The sequence below is a fragment of the Quercus suber genome, unplaced genomic scaffold (genome assembly GCF_002906115.3).
Source record: "Quercus suber isolate HL8 unplaced genomic scaffold, Cork oak 2.0 scaffold_7, whole genome shotgun sequence".
Lineage (NCBI taxonomy): Eukaryota > Viridiplantae > Streptophyta > Magnoliopsida > Fagales > Fagaceae > Quercus > Quercus suber.
The window spans coordinates 173,851-200,877 of record NW_027069473.1 but is presented as its reverse complement, the minus strand read 5'-3'; the positions used below and the strand labels follow the sequence as shown (position 1 = coordinate 200,877).

The following is a 27,027-nucleotide window of genomic DNA, read 5'->3' as shown; positions in this document are numbered from 1 at the left end:
GATTGTTGAGTTCAAATAGTAAGTTTTTAATAAAAGTAACCACTGCACATTTTTGGCATGATGATTACTTCAAAAGTATAAGTTCTTGTGAGGTTGGGGAGAAGGGAGGGGAGGGCCGAAGTTCAAGTCTCAAAGAAGAAGTTTTACACAACATATATACTTAGAATAAGCTAGAATAGATTTCTATCTAAGATAAAAAAGAAAAAGAAAATGCAATTTTCCTTGAGAGGTTTCTTTATTATTTATTTATTTGAGACTAATTTCATTGTTGTTGTTAAGTTTCAAATTGTTTTTCAATACTTGGTTTAGACTCGAAAAATTAAATTGAAAAATTGCACATAGGAGATTTAATGTCAATGCCACAAATATATTACTCACAAAGAAATTTTCTGTTGGAGATTTATTTTTTTGGGACTAATCCTTTCATCGTTATTGTTAATTTTTCCATTTTTGTCAATGCTTGATTTAGAATACAAAATTTAAATTAAAAAAAATAGAGAAGATTGAATGTTAGGGAGTGATAATATTGAGAGAGAGAGAGAGAGATTTTATTAAAAAAATACAATAAAATAATGGCAAATTTTTTTGGGTACAAATATATTGAAAAATATGTAATTTTTTTTCATTAAAGTTTATAAAGATGATAAGTTATCTTTGAATATATATATATATATATATTATGAAAAATATTTCTACAAGGCAAAAAGACTAGCATGTCAAAACGTCTAACATGTTCTGGTTGTTTGACCTTGATAGACTCGTCCAACAAGGTAAGTCAAATGAACAACTAATTAAATAGTAAAATATCAAATAGTTCTATCCCAACTCAGTATGGAAACAAAATAGAACAACCACAACTTTACAACTATTTGCTACCTTTTGCCATCTTCTGAAAATTTTAAGTAGTAGCTCCACCATCACAAAATTCTAAGTAGCTAGGTAAAGAGTGAAGTGAGAGCCTGTGAGTTGTAATGAGAAAATAGGTTAGGATTTATGTTTTTATATTAGGGAGAGGGATAAAAGAGTAATCAATAAAACACATATAATATATATTTAAAATATAGGTAGGTTGGTTGGCTTAGGCGGATTTGTGAATCTCCTGATCCAAACTCAACCCAATTAACTTGTAGCAATTTTTTTTTTTTCTCTGGCTACCTAAACCAACCCATCAACCTTTTAACAATCGACCCAAATTGGCAAGTTGGGTAAGTTTTAGCAGATTGGTGGGTAATTAGCTACACACCCCTAAATCTTGCCTTGTTGACTTAAGCATTGAAGATTCTCTCATTGAACCAAACTGACAATACTCTAGTGCTATTTCTTGCTCATTATTGGTCTTCATGGATTAAGATTTGCTAATGTGATCAACTACATCAACAATTATTGTTTTCATTATTATTGTAAATAAGTTATGCTATTTTCTACATCTTCTATAATCTTGAATTTCACATGCATGCTGCTATTTCTTAACATTCTGTCTAGAAGGGGGGAAATGAATGGAATGAGAGGAATTGTTTTAAAATATTCTTTTCATTCTCTTGTTTGGGTGTTTTAATGGAAGGAATGAAAAATTTTAAAATAGGGGCCTAATAATAATATTCCAAACAAGGCTACTTTTAAATCAATTCCATTCATTTACAAACTCCCAAACCTCAAATTTTCACTTTTCAAAAAATTGGGAGGAATCGGAGGGAATGTAATTAAATTTAATAAATTTTTTAAAGAAACTACCAAAAACCCCTAAATTTTGTCATAAAATGATCAAAAAATGTTACTTTAAATCAATTCCATTCATTTATGATATTTCTTATACATTACTTAAATTATTCATTTATGAACTCTCAAATATGCAATATTTTCATGAACCATTCGAATAGTGACTCAACAATTATTGTTTTCATTATTATCGTAAATAAGTTATGCTATTTTCTACATCTTCTATAATCTTGATTTTCATGTGTATGGACCCAAAATGAACTCCTAGCCCAAAAGGAGTATGGGCTTAAGCCCAAATAGGCCAAAACAATAAATTTGTAAAGAGCGGGCTGAAGAACTAGACTTTAGTGAATTAGACAACAAGCTAATAGATTTTAGCGATGAAGAAAAAAGAATAATAGACTTTTACTGAAGAAAATGCATCCCCGGCCAAATCATAGGAGACTGATTCTAGTATATTGCTTCCGAGATTTGATTACAAGTTTGGTTCTAGACTACTACTGTGCTTCCCTCTTTATTTTTCGATCCCCTTTCCTTCAAGGGTCTCTCACATTATATATCTCATTCCTGGTGATCTTGGCCCTCCATTTGTCAACCGTCCAAGCCACTACTTGAGTACCCGTCCCATCAGACACCCCTTCTAGCTCTCTGTGAGTTGCGATGACCAAGGAAGTACTGTTCAGGGGTCTTCTTCACATAAATGCGGTTAGAAAAGTAGTTGCAGTGCATTTATTGTGGAGGTAGCACCTTTTCCTTAGATATTTTTGAGTTCACTTCCTTCTCGTGTGTTTATGAAACATGCCTATGATACTGGTGCCTTTATTGAGGTCATTTTCGTTGCTGGAATATGCATTGGAGCAATGTTTGTCGTGGCCGAGGAGATATTCCTCCTCGGACAGCTTTCTATTCATTTCTTAGTCATGAGGCACTAAGCTAGAATCTCTCAACTATTTATCTCTTCTTGAACATTCCACGGTCTTGGATAAGGCCCAAGGCCTACTATACAGTTTTGGGCCTTGTCCCTACAATATGCATTCTGCTATTTCTTAACATTATGTCTAGAAAGGGGAAAATAAATGAAATAGAATGGAATGAGAGAAATTGTTTTAGAATATTATTTTCATTATCTTGTTTGGGCGTTTTAATGGAGAGTTAATGGAGAGTGAAAAATTTTAAAATATGGGCCTAATAATAATATTCTCAAACCTCAAATTTTCAAATTTCAAAAAATTGAAAGGAATGTAATTAAATTTAATAAATTTTTTAAAGAAACTATCAAAACCCCCTAAATTTTGTCATAAAATGATCAAACAAGGTTACTTTAAATCAATCCCATTCATTTATGATATTTCTTTTCCATTATTTTAAGCATTCATTTATGAACTATCAAATATGAGATATTTTCATTAACCGTTCGAACCAGTGACCTCCCCCTCCCTTTCAAGCTTATGTCCAACACTTTGACCACTACACTTGCTCACCATCTTGTGTCTCTTATCGATTTATTTGCGTTGAATTCATAATACATTTGTTTTACTTTTACATGATTAATAGTTTTCCATTTTATTACATCATTTCTCTCCAATAAATTATTATTTGCTAAATTTATTTGCGTTCAAGAATTATTTTATTTTACATTTGAATACAAATTTATAAATTTATAAATTATGAAAACTCGTTTAAAATGCTTTTTATTTGAAATATTACTAAATACGAAATTTTTTTAATACTTGTTTATTCTTTATTATTTTTTTATTGACTTTATAAAAATTATGAAAACTCATTTAAAATTTGATTAAATTGCTTTAAATATTTTTGTAGTAGAATTTTACAAATTTAATATATTTATTTGTATTTTAATTAATTATCAAATTAATTATGATACAGTTCATAATCCTAGTGGAATTTCGTTCCTACCCCTAAAAACTTTAAACTTTTTTATTTTTGGGGGATGTTCACAGGTTTGATTTTAAACCATACTTTTAAAAAATGACCGATAAGATGATTACCACTAGTTGGAGAAAGTGACTGATAATAAGATGAGCATAATTTCCCAAAAAAAAAAAAAAAAAAAAAAAAAGATAATAAGATGAGTACCTGTACCACTAGTTTCTCCAAAAAAACATAAAAAAAGAATGATAACCACTTCCACTAATGAGCTAGCTTTTGCAAGATCCTGAATGTGGAGACTGCGGTCTGCGAGAGTATTTTTCAGGATCATTGACTACACTTGAATGTCTTGGGTGGCTTTTTTTACTTTTCTATTTTCAGTGGCTGTTGCTGGCTGGAAAAGCTTGCATAAACTACATGCAAGTAAGCTAAACTCTCTTTGAGTTCTTTGCTTAAGCAGTTCTGATTGCAAAAATAGTAGAGATCCCCACTTCCTTGAAAACCATACGTCTCCGTCTTTCAACAACTGACTGGAGACTTTGCAGATTCCCATAACAAAAGGTATGCGAAAAGCTGCTCTACGATCTTCATTTCCACTAATTCTGGCACAGTTGTTGCTTTACGATCTTTGATCATGCTACTTAATTACTCTGCAGATTTTGTCTTGGTTTATTTCTTTTCGTTTTTTATTTTTATTTTTAATCATTCTAATATTCTATGGGAAATAAAGAAAGAAAGAAAGAAACAATTACTAGTCAAAGATGAGAAATGGAGTTTGAAGATCAAATAGTTACAAGTTCAACTGTATATCCGTATCATATTGTATATTACACCTACATATATTTTTAATTTTTGGAAAACATTTCTTGCCTCTATATTTTGACTCTGTTTTTCGAATTTGATTATCAAGTTGTCACTGCTTCCATTTGATCTTTATATTTTTAAATTTAATTATTTTGTACCTTTCATCATCTCACTTACTGTAAATTTAATATTACACCTATAGTACTAGTTTAAACTGCACTCCTAGTTTAAAAATGGTATTTTTGTAAACAGGACGGAGCTATTCTTTGGCTTAGGAGGGCAATGCCCCCAAATTTTGGGAAAACAATTAGTAGTGTATATATATATATATATAGAGTAACTGATTTTAGCAATTTTGCTAAATAAAATTACACTTGCCCTCTTAACAAAATAATTAGCCCTCTTAAACAAAAAGAAGAAGACCAAATATATATATATATATATATACTGATCTAGAATCTTAAAATACAAAGTAGCAAGTTCAAAACAATTAGCCCAACCACAAAATGACTAAGAGAAGCTAAAGAAAATTTAGCCTAATCAACCAATTTTAGACCCGGCCCTTGAAAAATTTAAACAAAACCAATCTGAACTCAATACCACAACAGATTCCCAAAACCATTCCATCAAATTCCAAAAAGAAAAGAAAAGAAAAAAAGAGAGCAAAAACCTAATCAGAGATGCTTGNAAAAGCTGCTCTACGATCTTCATTTTCTACTAATTCTGGCACAGTTGTTGCTTTACGATCTTTGATCATGCTACTTAATTACTCTGCAGATTTTGTCTTGGTTTATTTCTTTTCGTTTTTTATTTTTATTTTTAATCATTCTAATATTCTATGGGAAAAAAAGAAAGAAAGAAAGAACAATTACTAGTCAAAGATGAAGAAATGGAGTTGAAGATCAAAATAGTACAGATTAAGCTAGTAAAATATCCTATCATATTGTATATTACACCTACATATATTTTTAATTTTTGGAAAACATTTTGGCCTCCATATTTTGACTTATTTTCATTTGATTATCAAGTTGTCACTGCTTCCATTTGATCTTTATATTTTTAAATTTAATTATTTTGTTACCTTTCATCATCTCACTTACTGTAAATTTAATATTACACCTATAGTACTAGTTTAAACTGCACTCCTAGTTTAAAAATGGTATTTTTGTAAACAGGACGGAGCTATTCTTTGGCTTAGGAGGGCAATGCCCCCAAATTTTGGGAAAACAATTAGTAGTGTATATATATATATATATAGAGTAACTGATTTTAGCAATTTTGCTAAATAAAATTACACTTGCCCTCTTAACAAAATAATTAGCCCTCTTAAACAAAAAGAAGAAGACCAATATATATATATATATATATATACTGATCTAGAATCTTAAAATACAAAGTAGCAAGTTCAAAACAATTAGCCCAACCACAAAATGACTAAGAGAAGCTAAAGAAAATTTAGCCTAATCAACCAATTTTAGACCCGGCCCTTGAAAAATTTAAACAAAACCAATCTGAACTCAATACCACAACAGATTCCCAAAACCATTCCATCAAATTCCAAAAAGAAAAGAAAAGAAAAAAAGAGAGCAAAAACCTAATCAGAGATGCTTGTGAAGGCCGAGGCATGACTGTGTGTGAATAGGCAAAGTGAAAACACCAGGAACTGGTTAGAGAAAGGCAAAGTGGGTGACCATTTCAATGGTATGTTGCAACTTGTGAGCTTGCATCTCTCTCTGGTGTCTCTATTGTTGTTTTTTTACCTAAACTTTTCTTCCTCTTTTTGAAATTTGATAGCTTTTCTTACATGGGTAATGAGTGGTGGGGCTTTAAGGACTAGAGGGACTCTCAGAGTGTGTCAGTGAATATGTAGTGTTAGTGTGTGTGGTGTGTTATGGCATGTGTGTGGTGTGCGTGTGGCGTGTTACAGCGTGTGGGGTTATTTTATTTTAAGATTTTATTAACGTGTGCTCTCAGACCCACATTAATTTTTATTTTTAATTTTTTTTTTGAGAATTGAAAAAGTAATAACAATTTTTTTAATTCCTAAGAAAATATTTTCAAAAATAAAAAGTTTAACGTGTCCATTAACCAGATCCTTTATTTTATTTATTTTGTGGTAGTTATTAAAAGTAATAAATGTTAGTGAACTTTGTGTTTGGCAGAGTCCACTTGGGTTATTCGTTTTTATTTTTAACTTAATTAGTTGGTTGATTAGTTAAGAAACTTTTTGAATTGTAATGGGATCAAGTTGAAGAATGATCGACATAATTACTCAATTAGAATGTGATTTTTAATGGACTCTTTGATAATGTATATTGAAAGGGAAAGAGAGATGCAATTTTTAGTACAAAATAAATTATATCCTAGGCATGAGGATAAATTGCTTAGCCTATCAAGGGTGAAAAGTCCTGATTATCCAATAATTAGTTTTGGTGGGTGGGATCAGTTGCCCGTAGGAGTTTAATTAACAGTGATGATTGTTGTATAGTATGCTCTGCGATGTGCAACTAATTTAAGTGAAATTCTCCTATGTCATTAAAATAAAAAAATAAATGTCAAGGTCCATCATGAAGTAGATGACATAGATTGAAAACTTGTTATTTTGTATTTTCTCTTTTATTGATACTTTTTTTGGGAGTAAATTATTGATATTTCTTTATTATTGAATGGTAGCTTGGATTGTCATGAAAAAATATCTGTTAATGTTCCCCCCCCCCCCCCACCCCTATTTGTAAGTGAGATGACAACCAAAATAATTAAAAGTTGTGGAAATTTCAGGACTAAATTGAAAATAAGGCCAAATACAAGGAGCAAAAAGTTATGTTTGACTGTTGAATCATTTACTATGCATTTTATACATAAAGTTGTGTTTGACTTTTGAATCATTTACTACGTATTTGATACATATATTTTCATAGCAAAAAGTTATGAAAATAGATATATACTAGTTATCAACTCATGCGATACACGAGATAGTTAGATAAAATTTATACACATTTACTTTTATTGGTACACTCATTTGAAAATAATTCTAACTAATACCCAAATGTAAGATATGCATTGACTTACTATTTAGAGTAGCCTAATGAAAAACATGATTGACTATACAAATCTCATTGTTGTCATTATATTTGACTTTTGAATCATTTACTACACATTTGATACATATATTTTCATAGCAAAAAGTTACGAAAATATACATATATTATGATCCATAAAATTTTTTCTATGCATAATTTTTTACTACAAAAACTTATAATTTAATTAATTTATTAATCACATAGCTATTGATCTTTAATTTTTTAGAAATTTTGTAAGCATAAAAGATATAAATATACATATATTATGATCCATAAACTTTTTTCTATGCATAATTTTAGACTACAAAAACTTATAATTTAAATAATTTATTGATGACATAGCTATTGATTTTTAATTTTTTAGAAATTTTGTAAGCATGGAAGATATAAGAAGGAAATGTAATCCAATGGTGTTTGTCAAAATTCACACCCAATAAAAATATATCAAGTGAAATCGTAGCCTTAAGCTACAGCCAATTTCATAGTCAAACTTTTTTCTTATACTTATATACTTCCACTTTATGTGACTTTGATACTTTTATTTACAATCTATTTTTTTTTTTTAATTATGTCATTATATACAACAGCAAAATTATCAAAATCAATATTATTAATTCCATGTTTTACTGTATGTATTAAATATCAACATTTATATTCTTATTATACTTTTGAGTTTTTTTATCTATTAAGATTTTCCATAATTTAAATGATTAGATCTTGATTATCATAATAATATTTAGTTTTTTATCTTATGATTTTCTATAATTTGAATGATTATATCTTGATTAATATAATATATAATATGTTAAGGTAGAAAAATGAAATAATTTTAAATTATAATAATATAGGACAATATATACTTTTATTTTTATTATTATTATGTTTGGCTAAGTAAATGAGTGAAAGAATATAGATTAAATTACATGTATGGTCCTTAAAGTTCAATGTTTTAAAAAATTTATTTGTCCTTTCATGTTGGATTTAGTTTTTAGTTTGGCACTTTCAGGTTTAATTTTGTTTTCATGAAAACCCTTAACGTTTTAAAATTTTCATTTTGACCATTTATATTTGATTTATTTTTATATTTACCCATTAATGAAAATGAAAATTTTGAAATGTAAATGGCCAATTAACTAAAAACTTAATCAAACGTGAATGACTAAAATATAAACTTTTGAAATGTAAAGAGCCAATATGAAATCAACTCAAATTTAAGGGCCAAAAGTATACTTTAGTGAAAATAATATTATAATTTAGGATTAATTATTATGTAATTATTTCCCTACTCTATTGTGTATACACACATTTTTATGAAGAAAAATAAATTATTGCAAAATAATTTGAGTTTCTATATATATTTTTTATAACTTGTGAAATATAACATAATGTTCTTTTATGTTTTTTATTCGATTAAAATTCTTACTTCTTTATATTTTTTTCTATTATATTGTATTTTTATAGGTTCTAAAATAGTTGACATTGATAAATATTGGCGAAAACATTATTTTAGTCCTTACATTTTGGAGTCACAGTCAATTTAGTTCTTACATTTTAGTAGCAATTAATTTGATCATTGTTATTTTCAACATGTAGTCAATTTAGTCATACCATTAACTCATTGAGCATTTTCTATTAGTGAGTTAACGGTAAGGACTAAATTGACTACAAGTTTAAAATAGTAAGGACCAAATTGATTGCTACAAAAATATAAGGACCAAATTGACTATGATTCCAAAATGTAGGGAACAAAATGGTATTTCTATCTAAAATTTTTATTTATAATTGTGTGAATGAAATTTGATATATAACAGATATAATAGTACATATTAATTAATCAATAAGAAAACTTTATGAAAAAGAAAATGTAAGAAAAGTAATTCTCTCTTTTTCCTTGCAGTAGAAGGGCAAGCGTTGAGTTGACACATTTCCAAGCACAAAATGCTTAAGGATTTAGAAGAGAAATAGTTCAAGCTGAAAGGATTACAGAATATTAGCATATTATAACTATCTCATTAAATAAAATAAAAAAAGGCAAGCAAAATTAAAGGCAGCGTACTCCGTTCCCTGAATACTCTTCATTGTGCCATCCGTAGCAATTGTTTTGCTTATCGTTCAACTTGCATACTCTGAAGTGTGTTAGCTCGTAAACAAGGTACACTTCTGATTTCAAATTCGTCGCTTCTCCTTTCGTTCTTGTCTATCTTTAAACTTGTATAATTTATCTTTTATTTTCAGATTAGATGGAATCTGCCACCTCCATTTTATTTGAGATTGGAAAGTACACTGTAAAGCCGATAAAACGTCAAGTTAGCTATTTGTTTCATCTCAACACGATCTTCAATGATCTTAGGAAAGCAAAAGAAGAACTGGTATCGATACAAGCAATAGTGCAAGAACGAGTTGAGAGAGCCAGAATGAATACTGAAGTTACAGAAATAATTGTACAACAGTGGCTCACAAATGTGAACCAAGTAGTGGCAGACGTGCATACTTTAGAAAATAAAATAGAAGAAAACAAGAAATCCAGCAATTGTCGGTTTCCTAAATGGATTGGGCGATACAAATTAAGCAAGGAAGCCACCCAGAAGACAACGACTATAAGAAAACTCCATCTTGAGGGCAATTTTACTCAGGTTGCCCACCGTGCTCCAACTCCTGGTATAGAAATCTTTATGTCTAGTGATTTTGAAATGTTTGAATCAAGAAAAATGACTTTTCAACGAATTATGGAGGCATTATGTGACAATAATAGTTACAGTATTGGAGTATGTGGTATGGGAGGGGTTGGGAAGACAACCTTGGTGAAGGAAGTACATAAGAGAGCCAAAGAATCAAATCTTTTTAATGACATTGTGATGACTACTGTGTCCTTGACTCCAGACATTAGAAGAATTCAAGGGGAGATTGCGGACCAATTAAATCTAAAACTTGATGAGGAGAGCAGTTCAGCAAGAGCAAATCGAATATGCTTAAGAATAAAGAGTGTAGAAAAGATTCTCATAATCTTGGATGATGTCTGGAAAGATGTTGAGTTGGAAGTTATTGGAATTCCATTTCATGATGATCACAAGGGTTGCAAGATTCTTCTAACTACAAGGAATGACCATGTGTGCAATTTAATGGATTGTGGAAGGAAGATTCCCTTGAACTTCTTATCAGATAAGGAATCATTGGCTTTAATAAAGAAAATTGCATGTATAATTGATGACTATCCTCCTTTGAATGATGTGGTGATGAAAGTTGTTAAAGAGTGCAAAGGTTTGCCTATTGCAATTGTTACAGTGGGAAAGGCTCTAGCAAGAAAACCTCTCAATGATTGGAAGGTAGCCCTCAAACAACTAGAAGAGTCTAGACTTATGGATATAGAAGGTGTTGATGATGAAAAAAATGTTTATGTATGTCTTAAGTGGAGTTACGATCATTTAAAGCGCAAAACCAAGTTTTGCTTTTTGTTGTGTTCTTTATTTCCAGAAGATTATGACATTTCTATTGAAGAATTAGCTAGATATGTGATGGGGCTAGATGAATTTGGAACCATTACTTGTCTTGAAGAAGTGAGGAACGAAGTGCGTGTGATAATTAATAACCTCAAAGATTCTTATTTGCTGTTAGAAAGTAATCAAGAAACACATGTGAAAATGCATGACATGGTTCGTGATGTTGCCTTGTGGATAGTATCCAAAGGAGAAAATGAATTCATGCTAAGAGTCTGCACTTGTTTAGAGAAGAACGAAAACTTTGATAGTATGACAGCAATATCCTTGATGACTTCAAACCCTGAACATCTTCCCAATAAAATAGCATGTCCAAGACTCAAAATTTTGTTATTGGGACGAAATGAATTAGGCTTCAGTGAAGTTTCTGACACGTTGTTTGCAGAGCTGAATGTTCTCAAAGTTTTAAGTCTACGACTAAAAGTCTTGTCATCACAATCTCTTGACTTGTTTTCAAACCTTCGAAGCCTATATTTGGCACGCTGCAATTTTACCAACATCTATTCCTTGGGAAAGCTTAAAAGACTTGAGGTTTTGAGCTTTTACCATTGTCGTATGGATGCATTGCCAAATGACTTGGGTGAACTGAAGAATTTAAGACTGTTAGATTTGATGAGATGTGACCTACAAAACCAGATTCAGCCAGGTCTATTACAAAGATTATCCTTACTAGAGGAACTATACATTGTTAAGGACAGGTTCAAAGATTGGGATGATGAAGAAAGACAAGCAACAAGATGCAATGTTAAATTATCAGAGTTGAGTTCACTATCTCGCTTGATTGTGCTCTCTTTACACTTGAGATTTACCCGTGTTCCTGAAGGCTTTGTTTTTCCAAACCTGCAAAGATATGACATATCTATTAACAGTTTCTATGGGTATCACACATTTACTGGCCCTCAAATTCCAGAATATCCATACTCCAGAATCTTAAGAATCATCAATTTGGATGCTTCCTCACCTAATGCATTCAAGCTATTGTTCCGTAATGTGGAATATCTTTTAATTGATTCTTGTGGGATGGAATACCTCATTGATATAACTAGAGAAAATCATGCTGTTATGTTCTCTAATTTGGTCAAACTATCGCTTCAAAATTTGAGCTGTCTGAGAACAATATGCCAGGGACCTGACCATCAGTTAACTTTCAGCAATCTCACAGTATTAGAATTGAATTATTGCAGCTTGTTGACCAAGCTACTCTCACCCGTCGTTGCTCAAAGTCTTGGAAAGTTGGAAAATCTAAAACTCTCAAACTGCAATGCATTGAAGCAAATAATTTCCAAGGAAGACAGAATGCTATTGCATAGTCAAAATCAACATATATGCCTCCCGAAATTAAGATTTCTTGAAATAGTTGGATGCAATCAACTAGAATATATCTTTCCAATGACAGTTGCTCGAGGCTTTCCACAACTAGAAACGCTTAGAATGAGCAAACTCCCTCAATTAAAGCAAGTAATTGGCCATGAAGATGAAGGAGAAGTTGTGGATGGGAATGATGTCATACTATCGAAGTTGAGATGGTTAATCCTTGAGGACTTGCCAAATTTTGGCACTTTATATCGAGGAACTTGTTCTTCAATGTGGCCATCTTTGGAGGTGCTAAAAGTGGTGAACTGCCCTGAGATGAAGTCATCATTTGCTGCTGATCTGGAAGCTAATATGCAAGCTCTAGGAAAGGTATTTTTTCATTTACAATAAATTTACACCCACATGTCAGATTCACATAGGGTGCATGAGCCCTGTGCAAGAGATAACTTCTTCCTTTTCTCTTTCTTAGCAATCCATATTTTCAAGGGCCCTCTTCAAAATTTCCTTGAGTAGTGGCTAGCAATCACCATTGCTTGTGCAGAAATTTATTGTTATCAAACACATGTACCATATAGTTTCACTTTCGAATATCTTTAAAAAAAAAAACTCTTGCTTCACATAAATGTCATCAAACACATATCTTGTCCTTCACATAAATTAATGTACGTTTAAGTCTATTGGATTAATTAAATTTGTATGTGTATTTTTCAGAAATTAAAAGTATTGCATGTGGAAGGCAGACTGTGTGACATAGTTCTACTTCTCTTGACTCAAGGTTTGTTAAATCTGGAAGATTTGGGAATTAATAACTGTGAAGAATTAGAAGAGATGTTTAAGCCTGAAGGATTTCTTTCCCAAGGAAATCATCAAGAACAATTGTTGCTCTCAAGGTTAACAGTGTCCAGGTGTAAGCGATTAAGAAAGCTCTTCACACTAACCATTGCTCAAAGTCTACAGAAATTGAGATTTCTTAATATAGATAGGTGTGATGAATTAGAGTATTTAATTACTCAGGATGATCAGATCTTACCACAGGCTCATCTCCAGGAAACATGCTTTCCACAACTAGTTGAAGTCAGTGTCAATGAGTGCAACAAAATGACGTGTCTCTTCCCTGTGACCATTGCTGATGGTCTTCTACGGCTACGACGTGTAGAAATAAAAGGAGCCTCTCAATTTGTGGAAGTATTCGCCCAAAAGGATGGAAGAGATGGCCAAATTCGAAAAGATGTCATACTCCCTAAACTGAAGTACTTAAGATTCACACAACTACCATGCCTTGTCAACCTTTGCCCAAGGAACTACCATTTTACACTGCCATCTTTATATCGCTTAGAGTTAGACGTGCTAACTTGTCCAGACATCACTGGCTGTTTTACCCGAACTTTAGACGATGTCGTGCATGTAAATGGAGAGGTAAGTACAATTCCTGCAGTTGGTTTTGTTTCGTTTTTTTTTAAGTGCTTTCTATTTGATCCTACATAGCATAATAATAATCATCCCTAATATCCACTTTTCTCTACTTCAAAAAATATTTATATTTAAACTCAAGTACTTCTTGTAAACTAAAAATTGTTATATATGCATTTTTCTTTTATAATTAAAGAAAAAGAAAAAAGAAAGAAAGAAGCAAAGCCTCTAAACACGGCATGGTGTTTGTGATGGTAATAATAATATAGTAGCCCATCCAATAGTCCATATTCTTAATATTAATAAATCCTAATACTTCGTAACCATTTGAAAAAAATCCCTAACTTATAATGCATATACTAGGGTAATTATTAGTTTCATTTTTTATTTTTATGTTGGATGTATTTAGTTAGTTTAAGAAAATAAAAATTTTAATGAGATCTGCAATGTGTTTGGAACTTTGGAGGGAGAGAAATGATTACCCCTTCCTCTTGTTTGGATATTTTAAAATTTAAGTAGGAGAAGGGGAATAACTATCACTTCCCTTTATTTGGATACTATGAAAATTAATATGGGAGAGTGGCGGGGATGATTATATAAAATAAAAATTGACAATTATGATCATCTTTTGCTGATTTTAAAGAAATAGATATAAATGAAAATCACGAGGAAAAAAAAATTGATCATTTTATATAATAATTGGAACCTCCATCTTCTGCCCTCCAAAGTTTCCCAATTTGGGAAACTAAAAATTAGGGGTTTGGAGAGAAGGCAAGAGACAAACAATTGAGGCAAATCTAGCTCTCAGATGAGCTAGGACATGACTGGAGGCTCTTAATATGATTTCGTAACTAGTTTGTTTTGGTGATTATGCTGATTAGATAGAATCAAATGTAATCAAGTGTAATTGAATTCTAATGCAACGACAAACCAATTTCAATAAAAGTAGAGAAATAAAGTAGGATGGAAAAGATATAGAATCAATAAAAGAAGATGAGTAGAAAAACTTATTAGATATCATACCCTTGATACCCTTCAACTTATTCGATTACAAAAGACTTTATGAGTGGAGCTAATTGAAGCCTACTTGTGATGAGTTTGAATTCTATATATTGTATAAAAAAATCATATATATATTGCCTATAAAAGAATGTCATTAACGTAAACTTCGCCCATCATATCATGGAAAGACCCTGCAATATATATAAACGTAGATTTGGCCATAAACAGGACTTGCCTATTTGGCTAGTAAGGGCTAAAATATCATCGGGCTTTTGTTTTCCACTTTCTTCTTGACTTGCCCGACTTTAATCAAATTTGTGATCTTTCTCATGTTTCAATTACTAGTGCAGTCCTCCAGATAGATGAGAAAGAAGAGCTAGCCTGCAAGGCTCACAATGATTCACACAGCAAGACCCTGAACAACGACAATGCAAGTTTATAATAATTGGCCACTGCAGGCTACATCTGTTCAGGAATAACGACTGGAGTAAATTGTTATCTAATGATCTCAAGAGTCAATAACAATGCTCATAATCTAGAGGGCATGTGATGCAAGCATTCCGGGTACGTAGCTTGCTGCAGTTTTCTATTAATTAATGTTGGTTTCTCCTGAACTTGTTCTGGTTTGATTTCATATATAACAGTGACATTTATCTTCTTTGTACCCTAGGTGGTCAATGCTTGTGGTGGGATTACAAAGGTGCTACTTGTTTTCAGCTATCGCTGACGGCCTTTGTTTTGTTGTGGTGTGCCTCGTATTTTCTGTTTACTTAGAAGAATAATAAGTTCAGTTACATGTTTGAAACTATGTTGGGTTTATTAGTTATACGAGAAGAGAGAGGAAAAAAAAAAAAAAATACAAACAAAAACAAAAAGAAAACAGAGAGAGAGAGAGAGAGAGATCTAAGGGCCTCCCCCCACCATCCAGCCTCCCTCCACCATCAAACTACCAAAACTACTACTGGTAATTTTTTTTTTAAATTTTAATTTGGCCGTTAAATATGATTTAGGTTTGAGTATTTTGGCTAGATTGGTTTTGATTAAGGTATATGAGTTCCAATTTGTTTTGTTTTTAATATTTATGTTTGACTTGGTTTTGTAAGGGAAAGATTCAGAGCCAAAAAAAAACCCCTAAATCTTTGTTCATGGATGAAGAACCAGGAGATGTCACGCTTGATGAATTCATAGAAAGAGGAGGACAAGAAGCCCAATGATCAATCGTCTAATATAAAGTTTAATGTGTGAAATTAATGTTATCTTTGTGTTTCTATATGTCCGATTTTGGTAATGTATTAATTTATTTGATTTGGGGTTAGAAATGACCAAAAAAAAAAAAATTGTGAATATATCCTGTAGTACTTACAGTAACCAGTTCTCCTGCAATTTTATGTAAATTGACTTCTCCAATTTTCAACTGCTTCAGTAACAGTCATGATATCCAAGATGTGTCCTGCTTCACAGCCTCTTCTTTTTTAACTTTGAAAGCAGCACTTCCCCATTGGGAATTACCATGGCAATGTTCATAGAGTCTGAATCATTTACAGACTCAATTATATGCATCTGATTGTCTCCAAATTAATTTCATTGATGAGTGTTGTACCATAAGAAGACAAAAAAGCAAATGCAACTCTCTAAAATTTATGCCAAATTTTTCAGAAACAAAATTACATTGATTAGCATTGACTGGAAAAAACAGTATGTGGAGTAATTTATAACTTCAATGTGCTTTGCATACAACCCAGTTGTTTTAACAATAGCCATAAGCAAGTTTTTGTGAACGCCAACCATGTATTCTCTACTGCAATTGCAATTGAAACATTGAACTTGATTCCTCTATTGATGATACATAGTAGAGAAGGATTCACTTTGGCGTATTTTTGTAGTTTGGTTGGCAGGAGACCATTAACCTTGTCAGGAATGGTGCTTTTCGTAGCCTCTCATGTCATGGATTTCGTATTCTTGATTACTGGCTCTTTTCGTTGTCCATTTTGTATAACCAATTTACAAATTATCCAAAATTTGTGAAAATTTGATCAGTTGATAAAATTTTGTTAGGATGTTAGTGTGTCGGCTACGTTCGCGTCAATCCATGTAATTAAAACTTTCAATTTCGTTTGATAGCCACCTTTCAACATCTGGATAGATGTGTACTGCATTCCTTCTTGAAACCTCAACCCATTGCTTTACCTTGAGGTTTATAGCCTCTAGTTTTTCCACTTGCTTGGTAAGATTCTCAACATTGTCATTGAAATTACTGAGAGAACCAAACTGCTTATGGATACGAGCCATCGCCAGTCTTATTGAATTAAATAAATACGGATCAAGTAAGAAAAATAATTCAAGCTTTTGTTTGCTAAGAACGCTGCAGGGAAGTGATACTAGGAAGAATTAAGGGTTGTGGGAATAGGTTAATTCCTTTTTATACAATACATAAGTTGTTAATTCTTTAGGATATAGGAATAGATTATTTATTAGTTAAGTCTACTAAAACTTCCTCAAAAAAAAAAAGCTTAAGTCTACTAAAAAAATCAAAAAATCAAAATCAGGTTGTTCTCTCCAGGTCCGAGGTGGGTCGGGTCAAATTCAAATGTTTATATGTTCTTTGGATTCTAACGATACCAGAAGAATAGAGTCCTGGGTTGGGTCGAAAATCCAAACCACACACTCCCTAGCTCGCAACTTTTATTACTTAGATTTGATCCATATTTCCCAACTCAGGCCTCTCATTGGATCCCATTTAGAGTCCGTCTGAAATTTGCTTATTTTGCTAAAAGTAAAATCTTTTTGCTGAAAGTGCTGTAAATAAAGATAAACATTAGTTGAAATAGTATAGTGAGATCCATAAATAGTACCAAAAAATGTAGTGAGACTTATGAATAGTAACAAAAATAAACTAAATAGTAATAATTTTTGCCAAATGGACACTTAGGATTTGTTTGGGATCAGCTTATTTTGCTGAAACTGAAATTTTTTTGCTGAAAGTATTGTAGATAAAGATAAAAGTTAGTTAAAATAATATAGTAAAACCCCATGAATAGTGCCAAAAGGTGCAATGAGGCATATGAATATTAGCAAAAATAAGCTAAATAGTAAAATAAACTGACTTTTTAAATTTTGCTAAACACACACTTAGTCTATCTCTAACACAACCCAACTCTTGTTTAGTTCGTTTCCACGTATTGTTCTTCTTTCATACTCTTTTGGAGCAATGCCACACAAACACAAAATTCTTCATAACAAATTTGACAATGATTGAGTTGTCAAGTTGTTATTGATCTTTATCTGGACTTACCATTAATATTACTTTATTATCTAACGATTACCATTGGTGACTTACCACCTTGAAAAAAAATTCGTGAATTTAAAGTCTAAATTTATTGTGCTTTTTGGATGCCACCTTTTGTGTTCTTTTCCTAAGGGCGAAAAAGAATAAAGCTCCCATAATGGTAAAGGAAACAAACTCTCTTAGTTCTTATAAACCATCTTGAAAAACTTTCTACAATTAAAGAGATTTTGTAAATTTATCCAAGATGCCTATCGGTGGGAACTAGCTTAGGTTCAGTGCTCCTGTATATTGAACCTGTTAAGATGCTAACACGTGTCAAATATTTGTCATATGTGAACATTCGAATGGATCTAGTACCCAATCCTTACCTTGTTCAATTGAATGGTGCTTTTATGGCTCATGTGGAACAATATTTTCCATTTGGCAACTGTTCGTCTAAGTACTGAAAATTCTTGAAGGGAAATAACTTGTACCTGCTATTTTCTCCGCACAAAAAAAAAAAAATTGAAGCCAGGTCCTTCAGCTCCGGAAATCACGGCTTATAATCTGGAGTTAGTTCTTAGTTAGTTAAGAGCAGTTGATACTCTCTCTCTCTCTCTCTCTCTCTCTCTGGAATGATCAAGTCTATAATGCACTTAATCTATAAATAGTGTAGGTACTGTGTATTTTATTTTAAGCTTGACAGAATTGAAATAGCTTTCTCTGGTTTTCTCTTTCTGTTTCAATTTCTCTTTCACCTTTCCTTTGTCTCTGTTACATTGCTCATCCGCCATTGTTGAACAATTCTTTAAGCTTCAAATTTCATTAGAATCTGCCACCTCCATTTTATTTGAGATTGGAAAGTACACTGTAAAGCCGATAAAACGTCAAGTTAGCTATTTGTTTCATCTCAACACTATCTTGAATGATCTTAGGAAAGCGAAAGAAGAACTGGTATTGATACAAGCAATGGTGCAAGAACGAGTCGAGAGAGCCAGAATGAATACCGAAGTTACAGAGAAAAATGTACAAGAGTGGCTGACAAATGTGAACCAAGTAGTAGCAGACATGCATACTTTAGAAAATAAAATAGAAGAAAACAAGAAATCCTGCAATGACCAGTTTCCTAATTGGATTGGGAAATACAAATTAAGCAAGGAAGCCACCCAGGTGACAATGACTATGAGAAAGCTCCATCTTGAGGGCAATTTTACCCAGGTTGCCCACCGTGCTCCAACTCCTGGTATCGAAATCTTTTTGTCTAGTGATTTTGACATGTTTGAATCAAGAAAACTGGCTTTTCAACAAATTATGGAGGCATTATGCGACAATAATAGTTACAGGATTGGAGTGTATGGAATGGGAGGGCTTGGGAAGACAACCTTGGTGAAGGAAGTATTTAAGAAAGCTAAAGAATCAAATCTTTTTAATGACATTGTGATGGCTACTGTGTCCCTGACTCCAGACATTGGAAGAATTCAAGGTGAAATTGCAGACCAATTAAATCTGAAACTTGATGAGGAAAGCAGTTCTGCAAGAGCAAATCGAATATGCTTAAGAATAAAGAGTGTAGAAAAGATTCTCATAATCTTGGATGATGTATGGAAAGATGTTGAGTTGGAAGTTATTGGAATTCCATATCGTGATGATCACAAGGGTTGCAAGATTCTTCTAACTACAAGGAGTGACCATGTGTGCAATTTAATGGATTGTGGAAGGAAGATTCCCTTGAACTTCTTATCAGAGAAAGAATCTTTGGGTTTAATAAAAAAATTTGCATGTATAGTTGATGACTATCCTCCCTTGAATGATGTGGTGTTGAAGGTTGTTAAAGAATGCAAAGGTTTGCCTATTGCAATTGTTACTGTGGGAAAGGCTCTAGCAAGAAAACCTCTCAATGAATGGAAGGTAGCCCTCAAGCAACTAAAAGAGTCTAGACTTATGGATATAGAAGGTGTTGATGAAGAAAAAAATGTTTACGTTTGTCTTAAGTGGAGTTACAATCGTTTAAAGCGCAAAACCAGATTTTGTTTTTTGTTGTGTTCTTTATTTCCAGAAGATTATGACATTTCTATTGAAGAGTTAACTAGATATGTGATGGGGCTGGATGAATTTGGAACCATTAACTGTCTTGAAGAAGTGAGGAATGAAGTGCGCGTGACAATTAATAAGCTTATAGATTCTTGTCTGTTGTTAGAAAGTAAGCGAGAAACACATGTGAAAATGCATGACATGGTTCGTGATGTTGCCTTGTGGATAGCATCTGGAGGGGACAATGAGTTCAAGCTAAGAGTCTGCACTCGTTTAGAGAAGAATGAAAACTTTGATAATATGACAGCAATCTCCTTGATGACTTCAAACACTGAAAAACTTACCAGTAAATTGTCATGTCCAAGACTCAAAATTTTGTTATTGGGACGGAATGAATTAGGCCTCGGCGGAGTTTCTGAGACATTGTTTGCAGAGATGAATGTACTCAAAGTTTTAAGTCTACGACTAAAAGACTTGTCGCCAGAATCTTTTGACTTGTTTACAAATCTTCGAAGCCTATATTTGTCACATTGCATTTTTACTAACATCTATTCCTTGGGAAAGCTTAAAAGACTTGAGATTTTGAGCTTGTACCATTGCCGTATGGATGCATTGCCAAATGAATTGGGGGAATTGCAGAATTTAAGACTGCTAGATTTGATGAGGTGTGAGTGTGACCAACAAAAAATGATTCCGCCAGGTCTATTACAAAGATTATCCTTACTAGAACAACTATACATTGTTAAAGACAACTTCAAAGATTGGGATGATGCAAATAGATGCGAAGTTAACCTATCAGAGTTGAGTTCACTATCTCGCTTGATTGTGCTCTCTTTACACTTGAGCATGAAACGTCTTCCCGAAGGCTTTGTTTTTCCAGACTTGCAAAGATATGACATATCTATTAACAGCTTCTATGGGTATCACATATTTACTGGTCGTCAAATTCCAGAATATCCAAACTCTAGAATCTTAAGAATCATCAAATTGGATGCCTCCTCACCTAATGCGTTCAAGCTATTGTTCAGTAATGTGGAATATCTTTTAATTGATTCTTGTGGTATGGAATACCTCATTGATATAACTGGAGGAAATCATGCTGTTATGTTTTCTAATTTGGTCAAATTATCTCTTCAAAATTTGAGCTGTCTGAGAACAATATGCCAGGGACCCGACATTCAGTTAACTTTCAGCAATCTCACAGTATTAGAATTGAATTATTGCAGGTTATTGACCAAGCTACTCTCACCCGTCGTTGCTCAAAGTCTAGGAAAGTTGGAAAATCTAAAACTCTCAAACTGCAATGCATTGAAGCAAATAATATCCAAGGAGGGCAGAATGCTATTGCATAGTCAAAATCAACATATATCCCTCCCGAAATTAAGATTTCTTGAAATAGTTGGATGCAATCAACTAGAATATATCTTTCCAATCACAGTAGCTCAAAGCGTTCCACTACTAGAAACGCTTATAATGAGGAAACTTCCTAAATTAAAGCAAGTATTTGGCCATGAAGATGAAGGAGAAGTTGGGGATGGGAATGACGTCATACTATCTCAGTTGAGATGGTTAATCCTTGAGGACTTGCCAGATTTTGGCAGTTTATATCGAGGAACTTGTTCTTCAATGTGGCCATCTTTGGAGGCGCTAAAAGTGGTGAACTGCCCTGAGATGAAGTCATCATTTGCCGCTGTTCTGGAAGCTAATATGCGAGCTCTAGGAAAGGTATTTTTTTCAATAAACTTACACCCACATGTCAATCTCACATAGAGTGCATGAGCCCAGCACAGGAGATAACTTCCTTGTCTTGGTCTTAGCAATCCATATTTTTAAGGGTCTTCTTCAAAAATTTCTTTGAGTTGTGGCTAGCAATCACCATTACTTGTGCAGAAATTTAGTGTTATCAAACACATTACATATAGTTTCACTTTCAAATATCTTTTTTAAAAAACTCTTGCTTCACATAAATGTCATAAAACACATATCTTGTCCTTCTTTCCATAAATAAATATATGTTTGAGTCTGTTGGTTTAATTAAATTTGTAAATGTGTATTTTTCAGAAATTAAAAGTATTGCACGTGGAAAGCAGACTGTGTGACATAGTTCTACTTCTTTTGACTCAAGGTTTGTTAAATCTGGAAGATTTGGGAATTAATAACTGTGAAGAATTAGAAGAGATGTTTAAGCCTGAGGGATTTTTTTCCCAAGGAAATCATCAAGAACAATTGTTGCTCTCGAGGTTAACAGTGTCCAGGTGTAAGCGATTAAGACAGCTCTTCACACTAACCATTGCTAAAAGTCTACAGAAATTGACATTTCTTAATATAGATAGGTGTGATGAATTAGAGCATTTAATTACTCAGGATGATCAGATCTTACCACAGGCTCATCTCCAGCACACATGCTTTCCACAACTAGTTGAAGTCAGTGTCAATGAGTGCAACAAAATGACGTGTCTCTTCCCTGTGACCATTGCTTATGGTCTTCTACGGCTACGACGTGTAGAAATAAAAGGAGCCTCTCAATTTGTGGAAGTGTTCGCCCAAAAAGATGGAAGAGATGGCCAAATTCGAAAAGATGTCATACTCCCTAAACTGAAGTACTTAAGATTCACACAACTACCATGCCTTGTCAACCTTTGCCCAAGGAACTACCATTTTACACTGCCATCTTTATATCGCTTAGAGTTAGACGTGCTAACTTGTCCAGACATCACTGGCTGTTTTACCCGAACTTTAGACGATGTCGTGCATGTAAATGGAGAGGTAAGTACAATTCCTGCAGTTGGTTTTGTTTCGTTTTTTTTAAAGTGCTTTCTATTTGATACTACATAGCATAATAATAATCATCCCTAATATCCACTTTTCTCTACTTCAAAAAATATTTATATTTAAACTCAAGTACTTCTTGTAAACTAAAAATTGTTATATATGCATTTTTCTTTTATAATTAAAGAAAAAGAAAAAAGAAAGAAAGAAGCAAAGCCTCTAAACACGGCATGGTGTTTGTGATGGTAATAATAATATAGTAGCCCATCCAATAGTCCATATTCTTAATATTAATAAATCCTAATACTTGTAACCATTTGAAAAAAATCCCTAACTTATAATGCATATACTAGGGTAATTATTAGTTTCAATTTTTATTTTTATGTTGGATGTATTTAGTTAGTTTAAGAAAATAAAATTTTTAATGAGATCTGCAATGTGTTTGGAACTTTGGAGGGAGAGAAATGATTACCCCTTCCTCTTGTTTGGATATTTTAAAATTTAAGTAGGAGAAGGGGAATAACTATCACTTCCCTTTATTTGGATACTTTGAAAATTAATATGGGAGAGGGGTGGGGATGATCATATAAAATAAAAATTGACAATTATGATCATCTTTTGCTGATTTTAAAGAAATAGATATAAATGAACATCACGAGGAAAAAAAAAATTGATCATTTTATTTAATAATTGGAACCTCCATCTTCTGCCCTCCAAAGTTTCCCAATTTGGGAAACTAAAAATTAGGGGTTTGGAGAGAAGGCAAGAGACAAACAATTGAGGCAATATATTAGAATTGCAATATATAGAATTCAAACTCATCACAAGTAGGCTTCAATTAGCTCCACTCATAAAGTCTTTTGTGGTCGAATAAGTTGAAGGGGTATCAAGGGTATGATATCTAATAAGTTTTTCTACTCATCTTCTTTTATTGATTCTATATCTTTTCCATCCTACTTTATTTCTCTACTTTTATTGAAACTAGCCGCGAACTCGCGCGTTGCGCGTGATAATTATTTTTATGGTGATTTTATTATTATTATTATTATTTTTACAATTTAAACTAATCTAATAATGAGTAATTTATTTCATAATTATATTTTTATTTATTATAGGAACAATCATAAATGTAATATAGAAACAATCCAAACACCAAAAAAACTTAAACTTAAAAAAATTAATAAAACTTAAAAATGATTAATTGAACCAATATTAGGATAAAATTTTGTTTTTGATAATCTATTAAGGTTATTTTCTTTGTAGAAATTATAATTTTGGCCACCCAAAACATATTATCAAATAAACAATTATTAGCAAAATCTAAGAATTAAATTTCTATACATGCATTGTTATAAAAATAATAATTAAAATAAAATTGCAAAAGTTAAAATTTGTCACCTATTCAATTATTTTTGTTTGGCTAACATTTGCTTTTCTTTAAATAAATGGCATTATAGAGTACTTTGCCCACCACAAAGGATTAGAAAATAAACAAAAATTAGTAAAGTCTCATAGTTTAACATCTAAATTGAGCACTATAAAAAATCATGCTATGTAACAGAATAAATAGCAAATTATCCAAATCATGCTATGTAATAAAATAATATTATATTTTTATATGCTATATTTAATTCTTTAGAACACAATAAGATAACATTTAACAATAAAAGAGAATAAATAAATTAAAAAAATAAATAAATAAATCGCACTAACCCAAAATAGAGTTTTAAAGAATATAAAAAATTATCAACCTAAAGTAGAGATGCAAGAAAATAAAAAAAAAAATCCACCAAAAATTTAGAAAGAGAGAGAGAGAGGGCGAGAGAGGGAACCTTTTTTTTTTTTGGTGAGGGAAAACTATGCATAGAATAGAAGAGATAGTGACAAATTTATAGTAAGAGGGTGTGAATAAGAAGAGACAAAAATAAAAGAAGATGAAGGGAAAGATGAATAATGATATTAATGTAAAGGGTAGTAGGGAGATGAAAAGGTAAGGGAGGGAGAAAGACTGAAGAAGTAGTGGGTAGATGAAATCGTAAGGGAGAGAGAAAAGTTGGAGAAGTGTAATATTAAAAAAATAAATGTTAAAAAAAATTCTAAAAAATTGGAAAAAAAAATCCTAAAGCTTGAAAGGTTTCAACGTTTGTTTGTTTGGTTTTTTTTTTTTTTTTTTAAGCTAAAAATGCTCACACAAAACTTTAAAACTGAACTGAAAAGACTTTGGGTTGGGTTTGATAGTGGAACTAAATAAATAAAAGATGGTCTGGATTAATTATACAGATTTATTATAGGGTGATAGTGGAAGTAAATAAGTAAGTAGTGGGCTGGATTTATTATAGGGTGATAGTGGAAGATTTATTATAGAGTGATAGTAGAAGTAAATAAATAAGTAGTAGGCTACATTTATAAGGCTGAAAATTGTAAAAATCATTTTAAAATTGAAAGACAAATTATATTATAAAATAATAAAAAATGACGTGGCAGTTGATGTGGCGCAACGTGAGAGCAGCAGTATTAAACGCTACGCTTCAGCTTTTAGTAATATATAGATATAGATTGGTTTGTCGTTGCATTAGAATTCAATTACACTTGATTACATTTGATTCTATCCAATCGGCATAATCACCAAAACAAACTAGTTACGAAATCATATTAAGAGCCTCCAGTCATGTCCTAGCTCATCTGAGAGCTAGATTNTTTTTTTATACAATATATAGAATTCAAACTCATCACAAGTAGGCTTCAATTAGCTCCACTCATAAAGTCTTTTGTGGTCGAATAAGTTGAAGGGGTATCAAGGGTATGATATCTAATAAGTTTTTCTACTCATCTTCTTTTATTGATTCTATATCTTTTCCATCCTACTTTATTTCTCTACTTTTATTTGAATTCTATATATTGTATAAAAAAATCATATATATATATATATATATATATTGCCTATAAAATAATGTCATTAACGTAAACTTCGCCCATCATATCATGGAAAGACCCTGCAATATATATAAACGTAGATTTGGCCATAAACAGGACTTGCCTATTTGGCTAGTAAGGGCTAAAATATCATTGGGCTTTTGTTTTCCACTTTCTTCTTGACTTGCCTGACTTTAATCAAATTTGTGATCTTTCTCATGTTTCAATTACTAGTGCAGTCCTCCAGATAGATGAGAAAGAAGAGCTAGCCTGCAAGGCTCACAATGATTCACACAGCAAGACCCTGAACAACGACAATGCAAGTTTATAATAATTGGCCACTGCAGGCTACATCTGTTCAGGGAACAACGACTGGAGTAAATTGTTATCTAATGATCTCAAGAGTCAATAACAATGCTCATAATCTAGAGGGCATGTGATGCAAGCATACCGGGTACGTAGCTTGCTGCAGTTTTCTATTAATGTTGGTTTCTCCTGAACTTGTTCTGGTTTGATTTCATATATAACTGTGACATTTATCTTCTTTGTAGCCTAGGTGGTCAATGCTTGTGGTGGGATTACAAAGGTGCTACTTGTTTTCAGCTATCACTGACGGCCTTTGTTTTTGTTGTGATGTGCCTTGTATTTTCTGTTTACTTAGAAGAATAATAAGTTTAGTTACATGTTTGAAACTATGTTGGGTTTATTAGTTATACGAGAAGAGAGAGGAAAAAAAAAAAAAAAAATACAAACAAAAACAAAAACAAAACAGAGAGAGAGAGAGAGATCTAAGGGCCTCCCCCCACCATCCAGCCTCCCTCCACCATCAAACTACCAAAACTACTACTGGTAAATTTTTTTTTAAATTTTAATTTGGCCGTTAAATATGATTTAGGTTTGAGTATTTTGGCTAGATTGGTTTTGATTAAGGTATATGAGTTCCAATTTGTTTTGTTTCTAATATTTATGTTTGACTTGGTTTTGTAAGGGAAAGATTCAGAGCCAAAAAAAAACCCCTAAATCTTTGTTCATGGATGGAGAACCAGGAGATGTCACGCTTGATGAATTCATAGAAAGAGGAGGACAAGAAGCCCAATGATCAACCGTCTAATATAAAGTTTAATGTGTGAAATTAATGTTATCTTTGTGTTTCTATATGTCCGATTTTGGTAATGTATTAATTTATTTGATTTGGGGTTCGAAATGACCAAAAAAAAAAATTGTGAATATATCCTGTAGTACTTACAGTAACCAGTTCTCTGCAATTTTATGTAAATTGACTTCTCCAATTTTCAACTGCTTCAGTAACAGTCATGATATCCAAGATGTGCCCTGCTTC

At 32.2% G+C, this 27,027-nt stretch overlaps 2 protein-coding genes across 2 annotated transcripts; both read left to right on the top strand.

Moving 5' to 3' along the window:
- The first annotated feature begins 3,932 nt into the window (after nucleotides 1-3,932).
- LOC111999068 (probable disease resistance protein At4g27220) lies at nucleotides 3,933-13,460 on the top strand. Its single transcript, XM_065774741.1, has 4 exons — nucleotides 3,933-4,167; nucleotides 9,726-12,667; nucleotides 13,010-13,372; nucleotides 13,455-13,460. Exons 2-4 carry the CDS (start codon nucleotides 9,731-9,733, stop codon nucleotides 13,458-13,460), a joined length of 3,306 nt encoding a protein of 1,101 aa, XP_065630813.1. The 5' UTR covers nucleotides 3,933-4,167; nucleotides 9,726-9,730.
- Nucleotides 13,461-18,832: 5,372 nt separating this feature from the next.
- On the top strand, nucleotides 18,833-26,783 carry LOC112012295 (disease resistance protein At4g27190). Its single transcript, XM_024044678.2, has 5 exons — nucleotides 18,833-21,731; nucleotides 22,068-22,772; nucleotides 25,928-26,142; nucleotides 26,245-26,537; nucleotides 26,677-26,783. Exons 1-3 carry the CDS (start codon nucleotides 18,945-18,947, stop codon nucleotides 25,937-25,939), a joined length of 3,504 nt encoding a protein of 1,167 aa, XP_023900446.2. The 5' UTR covers nucleotides 18,833-18,944; the 3' UTR covers nucleotides 25,940-26,142; nucleotides 26,245-26,537; nucleotides 26,677-26,783.
- The last annotated feature ends 244 nt before the right edge of the window (nucleotides 26,784-27,027 follow it).

What these genes read in the sequence shown, in the direction of transcription:
- LOC112012295 (XM_024044678.2), top strand. Translation starts at nt 18,945, where the DNA reads ATGGTGCAAGAACGAGTCGAGAGAGCCAGAATGAATACCGAAGTTACA. An exon ending in ATATGCGAGCTCTAGGAAAG is followed by an intron (nt 21,732 to 22,067) that starts GTATTTTTTTCA and finishes TGTATTTTTCAG; the next exon opens with AAATTAAAAGTATTGCACGT.
- LOC111999068 (XM_065774741.1), top strand. Translation starts at nt 9,731, where the DNA reads ATGGAATCTGCCACCTCCATTTTATTTGAGATTGGAAAGTACACTGTA. An exon ending in ATATGCAAGCTCTAGGAAAG is followed by an intron (nt 12,668 to 13,009) that starts GTATTTTTTCAT and finishes TGTATTTTTCAG; the next exon opens with AAATTAAAAGTATTGCATGT.